We start from the raw sequence: 18,617 nt of genomic DNA on the forward strand, positions 1-18,617 counted from the left end.
TTTGGCTTTACATAAAAAAAAAAGCCTTAGCTGGGTTGACTACAAATATCAATCTTCAGTCTTTCAAAAAAACACATCAGATCTTTCTCCCTGGAGAAAGAGACAGTTGAGTAGAGATGCATGGGAAGAATGCTTTCAGACCAGTGATACTGGTTCTGCCGCTTAGCACTGGAAGCATCAAATACTCTTTGATTTGGAGTACTGTGAAAAGATAATAAACTTATGGCAAACACCTGAAAAATTCTTTACCACTGTGGCAGTTTAGCCCTACGATTTCCTTAGCTCTCAGAGCTGTAAATGTGCTTTAATTTCTGATGATAGTTTTGTTAGCTCATTGCTGTAAAGAAGTCCCACTGATTAACTCTTACACACAAACCCAAACAGAACAGCATGTGGGACTTTGTCAGTCATTCTCATATAGACATTCTTATTATGGATTAATATTTTTATTTCTAAGCTTCAGATGTGCCCGTGGGCTTAGAATGAGAGAGCTTTTTACCAGTACAAACAGCTGGTGCAAAGGGAAGTGATATAACTAATTTACGTTCTTAGGCTCTTCCTATCTCTGTGTTTAGTAGTGGACAAGCTAATTCAATACACTTCTCTTACAGTTTAAATTAGTGCAGATAGCTGATGGGAATCACAGCAACAGATTTTTTTATTCTGAGTTGGGTGTAAGAAGAGGGTTCGCTTTGAAACTTCATGTTTAGTCCTATTAATCGATAAGCTATTTGTTATTTGTGATATGCTAAGCATTCATTTGGCTGGACGTCTGAAAAGCTCTAAGAAAGGTTGAAAGCGTGCAAGAATGAACAGGTTGTTTTGGGAGCTAATACAAGCAGGAAGAACCAGAGTTTTGTTGCAGTGGACAGAACTCAAATAATGTGGGATTCAGTGTGTTAGGGAGGAGAGAAGCTGTCAGCTTTAATGGAGCACAAAGACATGAAGTTGTGTCAGGGGAGGTTTAGGTTGGATGTTAGAAAAAGGTTCACCACCCAGAGGGTGGTTGAGCACTGGAACAGGCTCCCCAGGGAAGTGCTCACAGCACCAAACCTGACAGAGCTCAAGAAGTGTTTGTACAATACTCTCGGGTACATGGTGGGACTCATCTTGGGGATGGTGCTGTGCAGGGCCACGAGTTGGACTTTGATAATCTTAGTGGGTCCCTTTCAACTCAGCATATTCTGTGATTCTGTAATTCTATGATTCTTTGACTAGAGTGGTAAAAGACATGAAAGTTACAGAGGTTCGCATGAACCCAGGTACAGTAGTGCAGCCCTGGATCCTACCTGGTTTACCATCCATCTTTCATATTGCTCTTTAACACACACACACACACACACACACACAGAGAAATGTGCATTACCTTCACTTTTTTCTTTTCCCTTTAAATGCAATTTGAAAACAAAAAATAGTATAATAAAGCTTTATCATTAAAGCCACTGAACAAGGGGCTTTTTATATAATTGTTTCCTGTTAATATATGGATTTTTTCATTTGAAAACACTGGCTATCAGCTTAATCCTTCAAGCAAGAAACTTGTATGCTTTGATAATACAGATGTTTATACTCCCAGTCCATTGATCTACTTTAAGTTTTTGAAAATAAAAAAAAAAGCTGCACTAGTTATGCTTTTTAGTCTTTGTTTTTCTGAGGAATAATTTGCTAAATTTTCAGTAATAAAATAGCATCTTGTAGCTTCATATGGAAGCATTTAGTATCCAATTTTCAAATTAGGACATCTAGTTTTGGCTGTTAACAGCTAGAATTTTTTTAAAGACTGGAGAAGGTTTTCCCAGCCTCAACAGAAATTGCTGAACCCATATTTTCCAAAGAACTCTGCTTCTATTCAAGCACCGCTGTATTGACCACATAAAAAATTGCTTAACACCCTTCAAATCCTCTTGTAAGTCTAACATCAAGATTTCGTCTACAAAATCTTGTCATCTCTTTTAAGTGTCTCTGGCTCCAGTTGTGGTTCTGTAGCTCTTTTGATCTGTCAGGCAGTAAAAGGCTTTTCCAGACCCCCACTCAATGATTTAGGCATTTATCGTCAAATAGGGCATAAATATTTTCTGGAGAGGCCTGACATAGACTGCACAGTTGGCAACCAGACTCATGCCTTACAGTCTGTTTTGCATCAGAGAAGGCACTCAGTTCTAATGTGCTGAAGGGGGATATTTCACTACTCTGAAAATCCAGCTGCAAGTCATGACAAATACTGATTAAAATTCAAAGCTTAAATGCCTCTTTGTGAAACTCCCTGAGTACAATTAAAGCAGAGGCTCAGAATCCTGGTGGAGAGTGATGTCCAGGGACACTAGCCTTGTAACCTTGCCAAGCAAAAATCTCCACTGAGGTCTGAAAAGGCCTCACTTCGGTAATTTTTTTCCTATTCCTAGCCAATTTTTTCTGATCCACAAATGAATCCCCCAAATTTTGCTTCCTGGAACCTGCATGTTCTGTCCCTGAGATAACCCTGACCAGGTTTCCTCTTCTGTGGTTTGACCTCTTCCCTTCCTAACATGTTTACCAAAGGAATGTAGCAGATAGGTCCAGTGTAGTCTCCCAGCATGGGCATGGTACATTCCAGCTACAGCTGCACTGTGCTGTTAGTGCAACCTCATCACTTCTGAAGTAGGAGCTCTTACATAACTCCTCTCAGAACTGGACACTTTTCAGTAATACATCTAAAACCAATCTGGGCTATTTAATTTTTGTGGGGTTTATACTTATTTAATATTCCCCAGAACTAATACTGATCTATCTGTGGCTTTAGAGGTGCTATTGTTCCTCATGTTAGTACCAAAAGATCCTACCTGTTTGTTATCATACCTACACAAAAGTACCCCTGGCCACATATACAGGGAGGATATCCCCTTTATTCCCAGGAATTCAGTCTTGAGATAGCTCCCACTTCAACTGGTTGCTGGTAGCATGACCTTTGTGGTGGCTTATGGAATGATCTTGCTGACATTCCTGATGGAAAGCTAAGGTATATACAGTGCTTACAGCCTGATTTTCCCATCTCCTGGAGACATTCTTAGGCAGGGTCCAGAGCTTTATATGTAATTTTGTTGTCATTTAAAGCACCAAACAAAACAGGTTGTTCTGCTGGGGTCCCGAGTTCCTTCTTGGAAGGACTCTGATATCAAGGTGATGGTCTTTATACAAGAAAAATGCAGACATCATATGTGTCATTAAGGAATTCAGAGGAAGCTGAGGACCCCTCTAGGATGTATAGTATTTGGGATACACTTTCAGGAAAGAACTAATTAGTAATATCTCCTTGAACTTTTAATCCTTTTGTAGCATAGGAGAAAGCAGTCTCTGTCTTAATGCTAGTAGTGGCAGCATTTTCTGCCACTAGGCAGAAAAATAAAAGCCACTGATTTCAGGTATGCCTTGGAGAGAGTCAGGACAAGGGATGGAGTCTGGTGTTTTGAGTGGATTCAAATAGGTCATACTCAGGGTGAAAAGTATATCATAGCATAGCTTATAATTTCTCCTCACCCTTTTCCCCTCTGACCTCCCCCAGAAATGCAGAGATCCCGCTGGAATGTGCTTTGCCCTTTCTGGAGAGGCATGGATGGTTCACCCCTTGCCTGCCCCTTCCCTTCTGCCTGCCCGCCCCCCAAATCCTTGCTTGCTCTTCTGTTTTTCTACTTTCCCTAAATGCAACTTACTTTAAGCATGCATTATTATTAACATCCTACAGTAAAATTAAGCTATTATATAACCCATTTGTCGATCTCAGCCAATTTCTTCTATCTTTTTCTATGTCTATTTATGACGTACATCCAGACTGCACGTCTTTCTTTTTTTCCTCTCCATGTTTATTTTAAAAATAAGTGATTAAAAAAAGATGTATTAAAAAAAAAAGCAACACTCAGGGCTGGTGGGGTTTTTGGCCAACAATTGAAAACATATTTAAATGGGAGGGGGACGGAAGGAAAGAGAATCCAATTGTTAAAAAAAATTCAAATTATGAAAGTGTCCCTAGACTGCTTTGTCTGTTCCTTTCAATGTGTGCATCTGGTTTGTTCATCTTTGAAAGTGTGTGGAATATTTTTTCTTTAAAAATAAAATTTCAAAATCCAATAATTGTTCTTATCTCCCTTCTTCCTGGGAAGAAAGTGCTCTTTTTCATTTTTTGCTTTTTTTTTTAGTATATCTCTACATAGTTATATTTTGATGTATTTCTTTTCAATGGTTGAATTTCTATCTTAGATTTGGTTTGTTCCAATCTAATAATGGAAAAAAAAAAAAAAAACAAACAAAACAAAAGAGTTATGAATTGTTTTCTGCAATTTTTTCCCTCTATTTCTGTCTTTAAATAAGGAACTACTTCACTGGCAGAATCCTACAGCTGTATTTTTGAGATTCTCCAGAGAATCCGAATATAAAAGCAGTCTAATTTGACAGTGGGGACGGGGTGTACAAACACAATCTTTATATTCGAAACAGACATTTGATGTGCTCAAGAAATGATTGTCTCAAATTACTGAGAATACTGATGTCAATTTGATGGACTTCAGAAAAGATGATTCTTAGAAGAAGAAGGCTGTGGGTAGCTACGGATGAAGTTGTTCTAATTCCAGTGCATAAAACTAGTTTCCTTGTTTCTTTTGTTTTACTCTCTGGTTATTATTATTATTATTACTATTATTATTATTACTATTAGTTTATGTATTTTTACTGCTATTTTTAGTAGGGAAAAGTCTTAACTGTTTTTATAATTTGAGAACCTTTAATGAAAATGTAAATATTAATACTATAATTATTAATTTTTTTGTAACTTGCATGTTGAAGAAGTTGCAGCTTAGGGTTTGTGAGATTGTCAATGTTAGAGTTCTGTTCTTTCTTTTTGTTGATGGGCATGAATATGCTCATTTGTTTTTGTATATTGCCCATCCCTTCCTTACAGCCAGAAGCTCTAATGCTGCTAGATCACTCCGTACCGCCCTTACATGGACATGGCAACTGACTTACACATTCACTCCCATCATCTTCATCTCCTGTGTAGTACACTCATAGATTTTTACACTCCCACTCCATCCACCCTAAGCATTTTTTCTTCCCATAAGTTCCCCTTCACCACCCCTTTCTTTAGCATTGTTAAAATTTTATGTGCAGTCATCCATTCCTTAAAACACACACACACAAAAATTATAGAAAAAAAGAAAATGTTTAAAAAAATATATATCAAATTGACCAAAAAGGCAAAGAAAGCAACAAACTTTGCTTTTCAAAAAACATTATATGTGTAGATATGCAAACAAGCAAAAGTAAATTCAATAAATTGTACAGGATTTTTCAACTGCAATACGTTAACAACTTTACGTAAGATAAAAAAACACAACCAAAAACAGCAGAAAAAAAACCAAGTTCAAATTTGTTAAGGTGCAAGATTTTTTTCTTTTCATGTTATGTGGTGTGGATGTATGTGTTGTTGCCTCCCTGTATCGCCCTTTGTTGTAAAACAAATATATTTAAAAAGAAATAATAAACATTTTGCTAAAAAAGTTTTTAAGAAACAACAGCGAAAAAAAGCAAGTTACAAGAATGTGGCAATGCTACTTGTCCAAGAGCATTCTTACACAACTTTCTTTTGTAAATTTTTCCTTTCATGCCAAAAAACATGCGGGCAATTTGTTGATGTAAGTTGACTGTTATGAAATCAATGTGGTATGCTTTCTAAATATTTTTATGTATTTTTGGTTACTTTTTTTTAAAGGAAATGGTTTTGATTTTCATAATTTTTTTCAGTTCTCATAGGTTTTGATCTTTCTTTTGCTGATAAAAGTGAATTACTTGTTCTGTTTTTCCTTTCTCCGACCTTGTTGCTGTGGCATTTTTATTTTCTAGTCTATGGTTTTGTTTTAGGAAAATATATATAAGTTTATTTATTTTTAATCAGTTTGTATTTGCCTTTATGTTATGTGCTCTTTGTATATTGTCGATTGCCATATTGTATTGTGCATAGGATGGGGTGAAGGAGTCTGAGGCAGTTTACTCCTGTTCTTTCTCAGTGCCCCTCTAGAAGCTTTCTTTCCCTTTCCCCACATGAATCATCAGTAATGCCACTTCTTTTCCAGCTACTTAAATTGTATTTAGCGTGGTGGTATAGCCTTCATGTCAAGTGAAAATTTATGGGACTTCTTTAGCATTTTGGTAATACTGAGGGTTCTCCTACTGCAGCTCTACACCATTCCTACTTTATTCCCATGGATCTATTTTATTTCTATCAATTTTCGTCATTGATGATTATGTGCCCGATGTCCAGTCTAAATGATACTCTCAAGTGTACTCTTACCAGGTAAATGCACCCACTATATTACTATTAGTATCAGACTTGATAGCATCATCCAGAAATGATGCATTTGGCAGACAGATCCTGAACCTCTCAAATTCCCTTACTACAAAAGAGGTTTGCATTAGTTTCTTCAAAAAGCAGTGAGTAAAAGTAAGAGAAAGCCATGCTTCTTTGTGAGTACATATGTTTTCACCATTTCTGCATAGTGATGCTGTGCTCAGCAGGTATATTAGGTTCAGCCTTCAGGTCCCTAGGATAACTGATGCTGAAAACACAACAAATAATTATGCTGAATAGGAAGCTGTCACCAGGTAATCATAAAATTTTAAAATAATGGTGGGAGATAGAAGAGGGCATGTTTCAATTGGTTCAGAGAAGCTCAGTGTCTGGGCACCAAAATACTTGGTTTTGCTCTAGAATTTTGCTTCTAGACATGATGTTAGCACCTCTCCGGAAGGTTCTGCTTCACTGAAACTCCACAAAGGTGACCAAGAATTTACATCAGTGAAAGACGGCCCAGCATCACCTTGGGATTCATGACCTCTCAAACTCTGCACCTTCCTGTTGCTCATCAGCCATCTTTTGGGAAACACTGCATTTACTGATGTCTTTTAATATAGTTGCAGGGAGGGGATTAGGCAATGCTTTTCAACCAGCTCCACCAGAAATCCAGTTTTATCTAATCACTTTGAGGACTAGATAGTCTCTGAAAGGAAAAGGAGATATCTGAGATAAAGAGTTGCAGTATTGCATTGTGGAAATCATGTTTTTCTCTCTACTACTCTCTGTCAATTGCAATTAAATCAGACTGCAAGAGTAGAAAATACTGAGAATATTCATCTACTAGGTTTTGTGTTAGCATCACCTTTCCTTTGAATTAGAGACTATATTCTGAATAATTTCCTCTTTTTATCCTCAGAGGACTCAAAGCAGAATTAACTAAATACCATTAGACTGAAATTTTTGAACTTGGTCTTTTAAAAAGGAATTACTGTGTTGATGCAGAGGGGGGAATGGTAAGGAATTATTTCTCTAGCAAATATTTCATATTGAAAATGGAGTCAGGCTTCACAGGAACATCAAAAGAATAGAATGAAAATTACAAACTTTGGATGCAGAATTTCAAGTACCTGCAGGAATGGATGAATTGTGCAGCCTTTATGGATGACATTTTAAAGCTCTTCAGTTGCAGCTGGAAAAAAGAGAGACGATAAGGCGTGTTCCTTGTCATCATCAGAAGATGAATCTTTCAGGCTTCCCTTTTGTGTGCCTTTTGTCCTGTATCAGTTTGATGCCTGAGACTCCACTGAAGCAGTTGTGGCTCTAAAGATGAAAACCAGCAGCTGCTACAGTTTTTCATCTTGTTTTATTTATCGTATTTTTTGGTGCCCTCTGCATCCTGACTTCCCCACACCATCCTCACAGTTCATAAGGGTTCTATTAAATTTTTAACACTCTGTCTTTTCCAGTGGCAGAGAACTCTGACTGGAGATCAGCTCCAGAGGTATGAATTATATATCTATAAATACGCTTATAAAGCAAAAAGCAGGGCAGCTCCAAGGCTTAAGCAGGCCTTTTATATCCCCAGTGCTCTTGGTAGTTTAAAGAAAAGCACAACTCCATGAAGGTAGCATATGCGTTAGATTAAAAGGCTAATTTTTAATTAATACATGCACACTTTCTGGAATGAGAAGGCCAAGAAAAGCACTGGGCTGTTTGGTATAAGGTTTCCCACCTCACAGATTGCAGTTCTCCCAGAGCTCCTTCCAGTTTGGTGTTAAGTTTTTTGGGGTTTGTGGGGTTTTTTTCAGCTACACTGTGAATGAACAAATACGTTTTGCATCTATGTCACTGCAGAGGAAAAAAATTTATCTGTTTCTCTTTTGTTTGGTTCTTTGGCCTTGTGTTGTCAAGAGGAGCTTTTTAAAAAACATATTTCTATTTGAAAAACATCTATTCTCTGCTTAGGAGAGAAAGCACAAAGTAGGTGAATAATAAATCTGGAAAATCCTTGTGAAATCTTTGGATTGCTAAAGTAATCCTGAACTTGCAGCATACTGGTCAACACTTTTAACTGGTGCTTAACAGCCAACAGAAAAAATGGGAAAAAGAAACCTGTAACTACCAGGAAACAGCCTATATCATTCACAAACAGAATCTAAGTCTTACATGAATATTGTTTGAAAGCCACAGCCCATACTGGCTTTCAGCCTTTTCTTTTTTTTTTTTTTTCATAGCACAGAGCAATTTGGAAATTGAATCTGTAAGCTTTATTCAAGGCTGCAAAGCATTAATTCTGCAACTGAAAAATGGGTAGACATTGTGAGGAGAAAAGAAAACTTGACAAACATAAAACCTCTCTCAAATGTATTTGCCTTCGAGATTGTCATGTAAGGTTTTTCATGGGGTCCTCTTTAGCTTTTTCTAGAGATCGAAATCTATAACATTTGCCTTGCACAGCAAACAATTCAGGATCCAAATCCTGCATAAGATATTCTTGACAACCAAGTGGCCATTTTGTCTTTCAAATCTTTCAGCATTTAGCTTTAAACCAACTTGGGGCCTGGGCAAGAGGGACCACTACTCCACCATCAAAGGACCACTGGCTCCAGGCAGCTTCCTGCACCCTCAGCCATTTTTCTGTGAAGGTGGTTCCCCCTACACACACATTCGTAATCTGCTTGTCATCAGACACCCTGTCGTGTCTCTTACATGTAGAAATGCAGCACCAATTACAGAGTTGTTTGCAGGTATGATATGAAAGTTTGCGTTTGTTCCATAGATATAAGTGATCATATTTCTCACACTTACCTGGGAGCTTTTCAGGATTTACATTCCCTGTTATCCTTAAATAACACATTTCTTTTAGACTGAGCGGCGTTTTTGTCATGCCATTTTTAAGGAAGTTTTTATCCCTCTATAAATCACATACCCCAAGAAGTATTCACTGTGATTGCATCCTGTTAGACCTACAGCTTCAAGTGTGCTGTGAGTTTTGCATAGATGCCTAACAATGCAATAAAAGAGAAGCCAAATTTGATACCTAGAGTGCTTTTTCTGACTTACTGTCACACAGCCTTTTTTAGTCTCAGTTCCTTCTATTACAGACAATAAAAAAATGAAAAATCAAAACATTATTACCACCCTAGCATCTACCTGATACCCCACAAAAGTAAAATTAACTCCTTTTAACTCAAATTAACTCCTTGATGGAGAAGTGATTCCTAATGAAGGACCTTAAACAGTCTCTTTATTTCTTGCTTATCCAAGTAACCACAGTATCAATCATTGGACAATTTGGAATGAAAACTAATGATGAGATTAAATAATTGTATCAAAGTTAATCCAGTGTTCCTGATATGAAAGTTATTTCTCTCCTCACATACATTGAGATATGAAAGCTTAGTCCTGACTGTCTTACACTGTCTTCCATCCAATAGACTTGCTAGCATCAAAAAGCTCCGTTATCTTCTCCATCACTTATGTAAAATCCCATTTATCATAGCAAGTCTAACAACTTCACTTAATATTTCAAGAAGGCTGTGATCATTTTTATAGTTCCAGTAGTCTTGATCATTAGCTCAAGTCCTAAATTACAACAAAAGCTATATAACCATGACCTAGTTTTAAATGCAAAGATTACTGGGACAAAAGGAAGGTCTTCATATTAAATGTAAGATATCTCTGATTCCTTCCAGAAAATTAATCATTAACAGGACCAAAATAACTTCTCTTTGGACAAAATCTACCCAAAATATTGCTGCAATGGGTGGCAGATCAACTACATCCTGATGCTGTAGACCAGTATAATAGCTTTTAAGAAAAAAGGCACTTCAAGGCTCCAGATGAGCAATTAAAAGCTGACAAACTTCTTTTTCCAGTTGAGTGTCACAGATGGTGAATGAAAATCAGATGAGTATTGCCATTGAACAGCAAAACACTGATCTTAAAAAACTGTTTAAAGGAACATTATCTATCCCTGACTTTCTGGACCTTAAATTCCAGACTCATGAAATTTGATGCAGTTCTCACTTAAATACTGTTATTTTTATTCATTTTCTTTACCAGGCTCACAGATGATCTTTCCCCTCAAGGCATACTCCAAGTTCGTCCTGAGACCACCTGTTTGCGTAGATTATAGATGCTCTACTCAAGCCATGGATAGGCCTTCTGGACATATATAAATCATATTACATGCTCTAGTTTCTACATTGCTCAGAAAACAGCTCAGATGCATAAGCACAAAATGCAGTGTAGCCATTTGGCAGACTACACTTTAGGCTTTTTTACATAGTTTTTTTGAAAGCATGTAGTATGGAGACATTGATACTTATTTCTTCATTCTCTCTGCAGTAACAAAAGAGATATATGAACATACTGAGGAAGCTCAGAAAACTAAACAACATGTTCAAATTGGCCATTTGTATCTTAACTTAAAACTAGCTTTGCATGAAAGTATGCAAAGTACCACATTTCTTATTTTGGCATAATTTCTACCCTGGTACCTCTGAGGGAATTCTGATTGTTTCAATTGATTAAACTGTGCCACAACTTAGTTTCCCATTAAGGAAGAGAATAAACCATATTGCTATTTCGGCTATCCAGATTTAATCAAACTGTTAAGTACCTTTTTCAGTATATTGCTATCTTCAGTGTGTAATTTGTTCAAATATATTGCTCTCCAAATACATTTAGAAGGGATTTTGATTTTAGACCGTATTCCTTATAGACATTCCATGGACATTACTGGCAGAATTCAGTGGAAAACAAGTGCATGTATTATATGGGGTAGATTTGAGAGAGCAGAATTTTGACCCTGATGCATTCAGCATTTTAACAATGCCAAAGTGTTCATTAGCAGTTATTAATACATAATTAAAACCCAGAATTATTTATTTAGAAACTATAATTCCTTTTGTACATCCTTCTTAAGCAATGGTGAGTATAAATCAAAGTTTCCTATGCATTAGGAATACTTCTTACTGAGTTGCACTCCTAGAACAGATCTAGATGACACTCATGATGTCACGTGAACTTCCACTTATATTTTAAGCTGCTTACTTAAATGGCTAGGCAAAGAAAAATTACCCAAGAGACAATTTATACTTTCAAAAGCCATGTGGTTCACTCTGAAAAAAGGGTTGATTACCTGTATGTCAGCAGAAAACTATATAATCAGAACTAAAGGAATTAGATAAAATAATAAGATTCCACACTTTTTTTTTTTTTTTTTTAAATCCACAAAATAAAACAGTGGAGTGTTAACTACCATAGACTCAAAAGTAGAGGGGCAGTTACATTATAATATAGAGACAACACAGGGCTATTACCCTAAGAGTAGCAATATTGCTGCTCAGAATCCAAATCACAGAAATGATGCACTGATTTTCTTGTTACATTTGCAGCTTATATTGTGGTAAGGTACAAATGTTACACCTATAGCTTTATTGTTCAACTTGAAGAGGAGACCATAAGTCTACCTTGTTTTCAGCCCTCTATAGGCAGGTAGCCAGCATGGCAGAAATCAGTAGAACTACTGCAATTGTCTACCTGTCAAAAAGTAACAGTAGGTGTGAAGACAACTTCTGCAGTATAATCCTGGACTCAAGTGCTATCTTGGTTCATCAAAGTCCTTGTTCAGTTTTTTTTGTCAATCACAATAAAACCTATCTTAGTTTTTAATCAAATTATAATAAATGAATATCAAGAAGAATAGAAGATTAAGATAGCATGGCACTAGTAGCCCCAAAAGATGCAAGGAAAGGGACATTCCTAGTGTCAAACAGAATGCTAAAGAAAGATTAAAAAGAGATGAACATTGACTAGAGCTCTGTACCTTCATGGACCCAGTAAGTACTTGGTTCTTATTCCATCCCTCACTTTCATGAACCTTCCCACAATTTAAAAGCCAGATAATGTTGAAGAAGAAATGGATGAATGGGAAATGCCTTAGGGAAAGGACTTACGTACTCCTACATATGGTGAGCATATTAGAATGGCGGTGAAGAAATACCACTGTTATTTTAAATGAAAAGGATCAGAAGAGGAAAAACTGGCAAAATGAGTGGTAAAAAACACATCTAGGACAACACTGGTCTATGGAAGTCCAAAGTAATTAATTTAAATAGTCTTCTAACCAAATGCTAAAAAAAGATCACTACCAAAAATTGGTGACCACAGAGTCACTTGAGAGTATCTTCAAAAATCAAAAAATTTGGGTCCCCAAAAATTCACAGTATTTCACTGTATGCACCTAGCATAGGTAGGAAATGGAACGTGCACTTTACCAATGTCCAAGAAGGGTGGGAGGGAACAACGAGAGGCATCCCCAGGAAAGTATGTTGGTAGTGTAGCTAGAGAGAGAAAGCTGATCCCTGACACCTTTTCATAATGCCCAGATCCTCTCTCACCCTTAAGTGAACTGAAAATGGTGCATTGTGTCATTAAAATGTACTAATCATCTTTTCTTTCTCTTTTCCATCCCAGGAGGTGAATTAGTTATCCCTCTACTTGTAGAAGACCCTTTAGCTATCCCTCCTATTGCTACTCGTGCACCTTTCATTACACTTCCCCCTACCTTTCGCCCCCTCCTCACCATTATTGAGACCACCAAAGATTCCCTGTCCATGACCTCTGAGGCGGGGTTACCTTGCTTGTCGGACCAAGGCAGCGATGGTTGTGATGATGATGGCTTGGTGATATCTGGGTATGGCTCAGGGGAAACCTTTGACTCTAACCTACCCCCTACTGATGATGAAGATTTTTACACCACCTTCTCCTTGGTAACAGATAAGAGTCTTTCCACTTCAATCTTCGAAGGTGGCTACAAAGCACACGCACCCAAGTGGGAATCCAAGGACTTTAGACCTAACAAAGTCTCCGAAACTGGTAGGACTACTACCACGTCTTTGTCCCCTGAGCTGATCCGCTCCACAGCTTCGTCCTCGACTGGGATGGTTCCCAAATTGCCAGCCGGCAAAATGAATAACCGTGAGCTCAAACCCCAGCCTGACATAGTCTTGCTTCCGTTGCCCACTGCCTATGAGCTAGACAGCACAAAGCTGAAGAGCCCGCTAATCACTTCCCCCATGTTCCGTAATGTGCCCACAGCAATCCCCACGGAGCCGGGAATCAGACGGGTTCCGGGGGCCTCAGAGGTGGTCCGTGAGTCGAGCAGCACAACGGGGATGGTCGTCGGCATTGTGGCTGCTGCCGCCCTCTGCATCCTCATCCTCCTGTATGCCATGTACAAGTACAGGAACAGGGACGAGGGGTCCTATCAGGTGGACGAGACGCGGAACTACATCAGCAACTCGGCCCAGAGCAATGGCACGCTCGTGAAGGAGAAGCAGCAGAGCTCAAAGAGCGGCCACAAGAAGCAGAAAAACAAGGACAAAGAGTATTATGTGTAAAAAAGAATACTTATTTATATATAAATACATAAATACTTAATGAGATTTAACTGAGATATCAGAACCATTGCAGCGAACGAGATGATTGGGAGATAACGTTTGTGGGAAAAAGTATTGGGAAAAAATTTTCAGCAGTGACTGTTAATGTCTAAGTCATCACTTGGAGTCAGCAAACTTTGCCCTACTGTATTATAAAGCACACTTAGCGTTCTGGAGATGGCGCGCACAGCTCTGCTCTGTTAGTGAACTTGGACATCTCCAAATCTCCTCCTCCGCTGAACTTTCTGCAAAGGTAGAAGACTTCATGGCTTACTTGTTTCATATCTCCAAGTGAGTCTTTAACAATGTTCGTGATCTCTGACTGTATCAATAATTTTTCAGTTTACTTATTTAAAAAAAAAAAAAAAAAAAGAAGGAAAAAGAAAAAAATTACAAACATTATTAAACAACAAAGAAATATTGAACTAACTGATCTGGCCGTGTCCAGCATACATATAACTTTTCGAGATTGGAGGAGGGGAATAAATGATTTTGGAGATTGTTGGTTTTTTGGTTTGGTTTGGTTTTGTTTCTTGGGTTGCTTTTTGTTTGGTTTCTTTGGTTACTTTTGGGTGAGGGAGGGAAGAGTTGAGTGGAATGGTGTGGGGGGTGAACCAGGACATGACTTGAGAAGAAATCTCGGAAAAAAAGTCCATAATAAAGAGAGACTATTACCATATATGAACTCAAAAGCTACCCATGGTGTTTACTCTGCATATCTGGTTGTATTGTCTCTAGAATCCGTCATCTTGCAGTAAGTTGTTTGCTAACAACACAGTGTAAGTGTCTGATGAGTGGTGCTGAGGAAAATTGTCATGAAAAGCTGGTTCTCTTGGATCTGGCTCCAGTATTTGCAAATGAACTGACGAGCAGATGGGTTTGGGTCTGTTCTGATCAGTCATTGGCTTTATTTGAGTATAGCACTTAGTATGCATTAGACAACCAAAGTATGGTTAATGGGATTTGGAGATTCAAAAAAGAATGCTTAAAAGTTATTAACCATTCTGAGCTGAATATACTGTGCAAAAATAAAGGAGCATTCCTCTGGGTTCTGGTTCTGTGACATTGCAGTGCATGCAAAAAATAATAATAAATCAGTTTAATAAAGAGATCAGAAAGACACCGCTGGAGTTCAACTTGTGACAAGAACAATAAATATCAGAAAAGCTAAGCACTTGTAAAAGAATGCAAAATACATAGTTTTTTTGACATATAACTGTTTTTCATATGTAATATTTTAATTTTGTAGCTTGACATTTCAGATCATCTGTCTTTCCATTTGCCCTATTCTCCCTTTTCCTTCTCTTTTATATAAAAGGAAATAAATAAAGCTGCTGTGACACACAAAAAATAATAAAGAAAAATTAATTTAATAATATAATATATATATATACACACAGATATATTTATCATGGTATGTTTGATGGGACGGCTGGAACAGAAGTTCTGTTATGATCTTAATGCAGAATGTTCTTGAAGAACAGAGTAAAAAGAAACAGACAACAAAAGCAAACCTTAAAATGTGAAGGGAGTGTGTGTTTTAGCTTTGTCACAGTTACCTGTGTCAAAAAAAAATCTGGAATTTTGTTTACATATTTTACTACTATTTTTTTGCTAGTATAATTTCTATATGGATACCCTGATGGTGTATATACTGTTTTATGGTTAAATTGGGAATGTCTTATGTTTTATTTAACTTATTTAATTTGGTTGTTTGGGTTCTACATTTTCCCAGTTATTGTGAAAAGGATTATCTTACTGTACAGAACAATAGTGAGGTGGTTTGACGGCCATGCCTATTATGTGGAAAAACATAAATGAGGGAGAGAGAGACAGAGAGGGAAACAACAAAAACCAAGACGGGTTGAGAATCCTGGGATATCAGAAATGAAAACTTTTGCAGATGAAAACTAATCAGCTGTTTAGGTTTAGAAATCTACTCTTGCTGGTGTTTATAAGTCGCATGAATATTTGACTTTGAAGAAGTGTCATCAGATACACACACGCACATGGGAACTTAAAAAAACAGTCTTCTCAAATGTTTGGAGAAGACGCTTTCACGTTAACAATTATTTTCAGTGCGTGTATGTGTGCGTGTGTGTGGTGCGTGTGCGCGTGTGTGAGGTTGAGCTTTTTTCTTTTTTATTTTTTATACTAAAAAGAAAAAAAGACAGGTTTTAAAAAGGTATGAAAGCACGATTTTAGATGACTTAACTGGCCGAAACTATATAAAGTTGATTATATCTTGATGTCTGTAAAAGATTGCTGTTCTTGGAGTCTTGGAGTCTTGTGAAATGATTTCCTGCTTTCTTTCTTCCTTTCCTTTTTGCTTTCCTTTTTTAAGTTAGAGGAAAAATATTTACACTTTCCTTTTTTGTGTAAGTTTCTATTGGACAGTTTTTGGGAACATGTGCATTTCTGTATGTGGGCTTCTACCATATCCCTGTTGCTTTATGGACAACCTGGAGAATTTTTGAGTTACCGTGATGTTATAGCTTTTTTTTCCTTTCTTTTTCTTCTTTTTGATTCTTCTTCTTTTCTTAGTTGCATTTTGTTTAAAGATATGCTTAGCAATAAAATGTTCTTCCCAAAGCCCTGGATGTTGCTGCATTTTTATTTCTGAAAGGCTTCAGGGAAATTCCAGACCTTTAAAGGTGAAAATATTCTGTGATGTAAGTATCTCCCATCCCACAGGAGTGTCTAGCCACCAAATTACAGAATCATGTTCATGTTTGCTTTCTTCTGTTAGTCCAATGAACCTTATTTCTTTCCTTTGCTGGGATATAAATTAAACTTCAGTCTGGGGTCTATCCCATACTACTCCCACGTGGGGTAGTTCTCTGGAATATGGGCTTCAGTCATGTCAGATAAAAGCATACCTAGGACATTGACTTAGTATGCCCTTTCTTATATGCTCCCTTTGAAGTGTGTAGGTCTTTCCATGATGTTTATGGGATTCTGGATTCCTCTTTTGCCAGGAGTCTCTATTTGATGTGCTGTGGCAGCTGAATTCTTTTGGGGATTTAGATAGCTAATTTGATGCAGAAAAATGTTCACATCATTTTATATGAGGATCTAGCTTAGGTCCTCTGAATTTATCTATCACCTTCCACATACTTCCTAAAGTAGATGGTTTGAGTGTTCACTTCTTTCCAGGTACACCCTGAGGGTCCCAAAACCCCCGCTACGGTACTGAGTGTTCCTTGTCCTACTGGGCATTATAGTCTGATTCCGGCCATCATGCAAAATTGCCAGTATCCTGTCTTGTTTAGCAAGTTGTGTGAACTTCAGTTCACAGTAGCAGTGTGGGGATTTGTCAGATTCAAACTTCCCAAGCTATCTGCAATGTTTTTTTACTTTTTACAGGCATCTGAAGGTCAGCCAAATGAGTGGTTTACAGCCCTTTCATTTTCAACTGAGGATGACATCACCTTTTTTTTCCCCTAGGTGGAATCCGTAGTTCTTTTGAGTAGTGTTTTCCACAGGTTTCATTTACAACCAAATTCGACTTAGGATAAAATGATTGTTCTGGTATTTCCTATGATTTTCTACATTGGTTTTGCTCATATTTGCATAGGCAAGAATATGTATGTGTATATACATGTGAGGTTCATTTACTGTTTTCAGTTCTTTTGTGAATTGTGTTCTAACAACTTACAGATTCTCACAAGTATCAAACCCCCAGGTTTTGGTCCAATCTTCACTCATTTCCCTCCCAAAAATCATTAAATTCCTGGGTGCTGACTGCTACCTAATATTTCCAGTACTGGAACAGTCAGCTGGCATGTGGGAGATGTAGGTCTGAACGTAAATATCTCTTCTAATATTGCAGTAAATTTCCTTATCACCAACCAGTTGGTGTTCTGAAAAAATATTTTTTTTTCCTCAGTAGTTCTCTCAATACCTGTTATACTTCATATCATTATGAAATATTATGTGAAACGAGAAATTTCAACCTGACGTACCCTAACCCTCTGGTTATAGTCACGCTTTTTCTCATTTTGTCTGCCACCTAATGACCATTTTATTATTTAGGCTAAATGAAAATGTCAGAAAGGAGATTTCATTACTGCCTAAAAGGCTTGGAATTATTGTATGTCTTTGGCTCATCACAGAATCCTAGAATTGCTGAAGAGATAGAAAGAGACCCCTGGAGGCCATGTAGTCCAAGCACTACCACACCAAAGCAGAGTCAACTTCACCAGCTTGCCCAGGACTATGTCTTTTTTTATTGTATCTCCACATATAAATGCCACAATGTCTCTAGACAACCTTCTCTGTGTGACCACCCTCATTGTAAACATTTTTTGTTGTGGTTAGATGAAATTTGGTATTTCTTAACGTGTTCCCTTTTACCCTTTTTCTGGGTACCACTGAAAAGATCCTGGCTCTCTCTTCTTTACAACCTCGCTTCAGGTGTTCATACACATCAGTAAGATTCCCCATAAGCCTTTGCTTTTTCAGGTTGAGCTGTCACAGATCTCTCAGCCTCTTCTTGTACAACAGATGCTCCAATCACTTATTTATCTTCATGTCTCTTTATTGGACTAACTCCAGTATCTGGAGCAGACACAATTGCCTGATCACCATAACTGAGCTAGGTATATAGCTCTTTTTGAAGACCCAGGCTGGGCAGCTGCTCCTCTTCCCACCATTTTCTACTGGTAAACAACATCCCACTTACTGTGTCCCTCTTTGAAGATCCCTCTCTTAGATGCCTAATTCTGTGTTTCCAAAACTTTTCAGCATACCTCTGTTTATTGCACAGTTGCAAAGGTTCTTCACTGAGACAAGTGATGAAGATCTGAGCATGAATGAGCTTTAGCTTTCCCAGCCCTGGTGTTGCAGAA

General features: G+C 37.6%; 1 protein-coding gene across 35 annotated transcripts in view; it reads left to right on the forward strand.

Annotated features, from left to right (window-relative positions):
• Nucleotides 1-16,359, forward strand: part of NRXN3 (neurexin 3) — a 985,030-nt gene extending 968,671 nt beyond the window's left edge. For 17 of the 35 annotated variants that reach the window (XM_017741703.1, XM_017741704.1, XM_017741714.1 and 14 more), the window contains one exon: nucleotides 12,803-16,359. In XM_017741703.1, coding sequence (XP_017597192.1) covers nucleotides 12,803-13,728 — 926 coding nt within the window. In that variant the 3' untranslated portion in view covers nucleotides 13,729-16,359. Of the gene's footprint in view, nucleotides 1-4,927; nucleotides 5,348-12,802 lie in introns of those variants that run through there. The other 18 variants (XM_017741733.1, XM_017741717.1, XM_017741718.1 and 15 more) reach the window with 3 other exon arrangements.
• The last annotated feature ends 2,258 nt before the right edge of the window (nucleotides 16,360-18,617 follow it).

Source organism: Corvus brachyrhynchos, unplaced genomic scaffold (genome assembly GCF_000691975.1).
Source record: "Corvus brachyrhynchos isolate BGI_N302 unplaced genomic scaffold, ASM69197v1 scaffold115, whole genome shotgun sequence".
NCBI lineage: Eukaryota > Metazoa > Chordata > Aves > Passeriformes > Corvidae > Corvus > Corvus brachyrhynchos.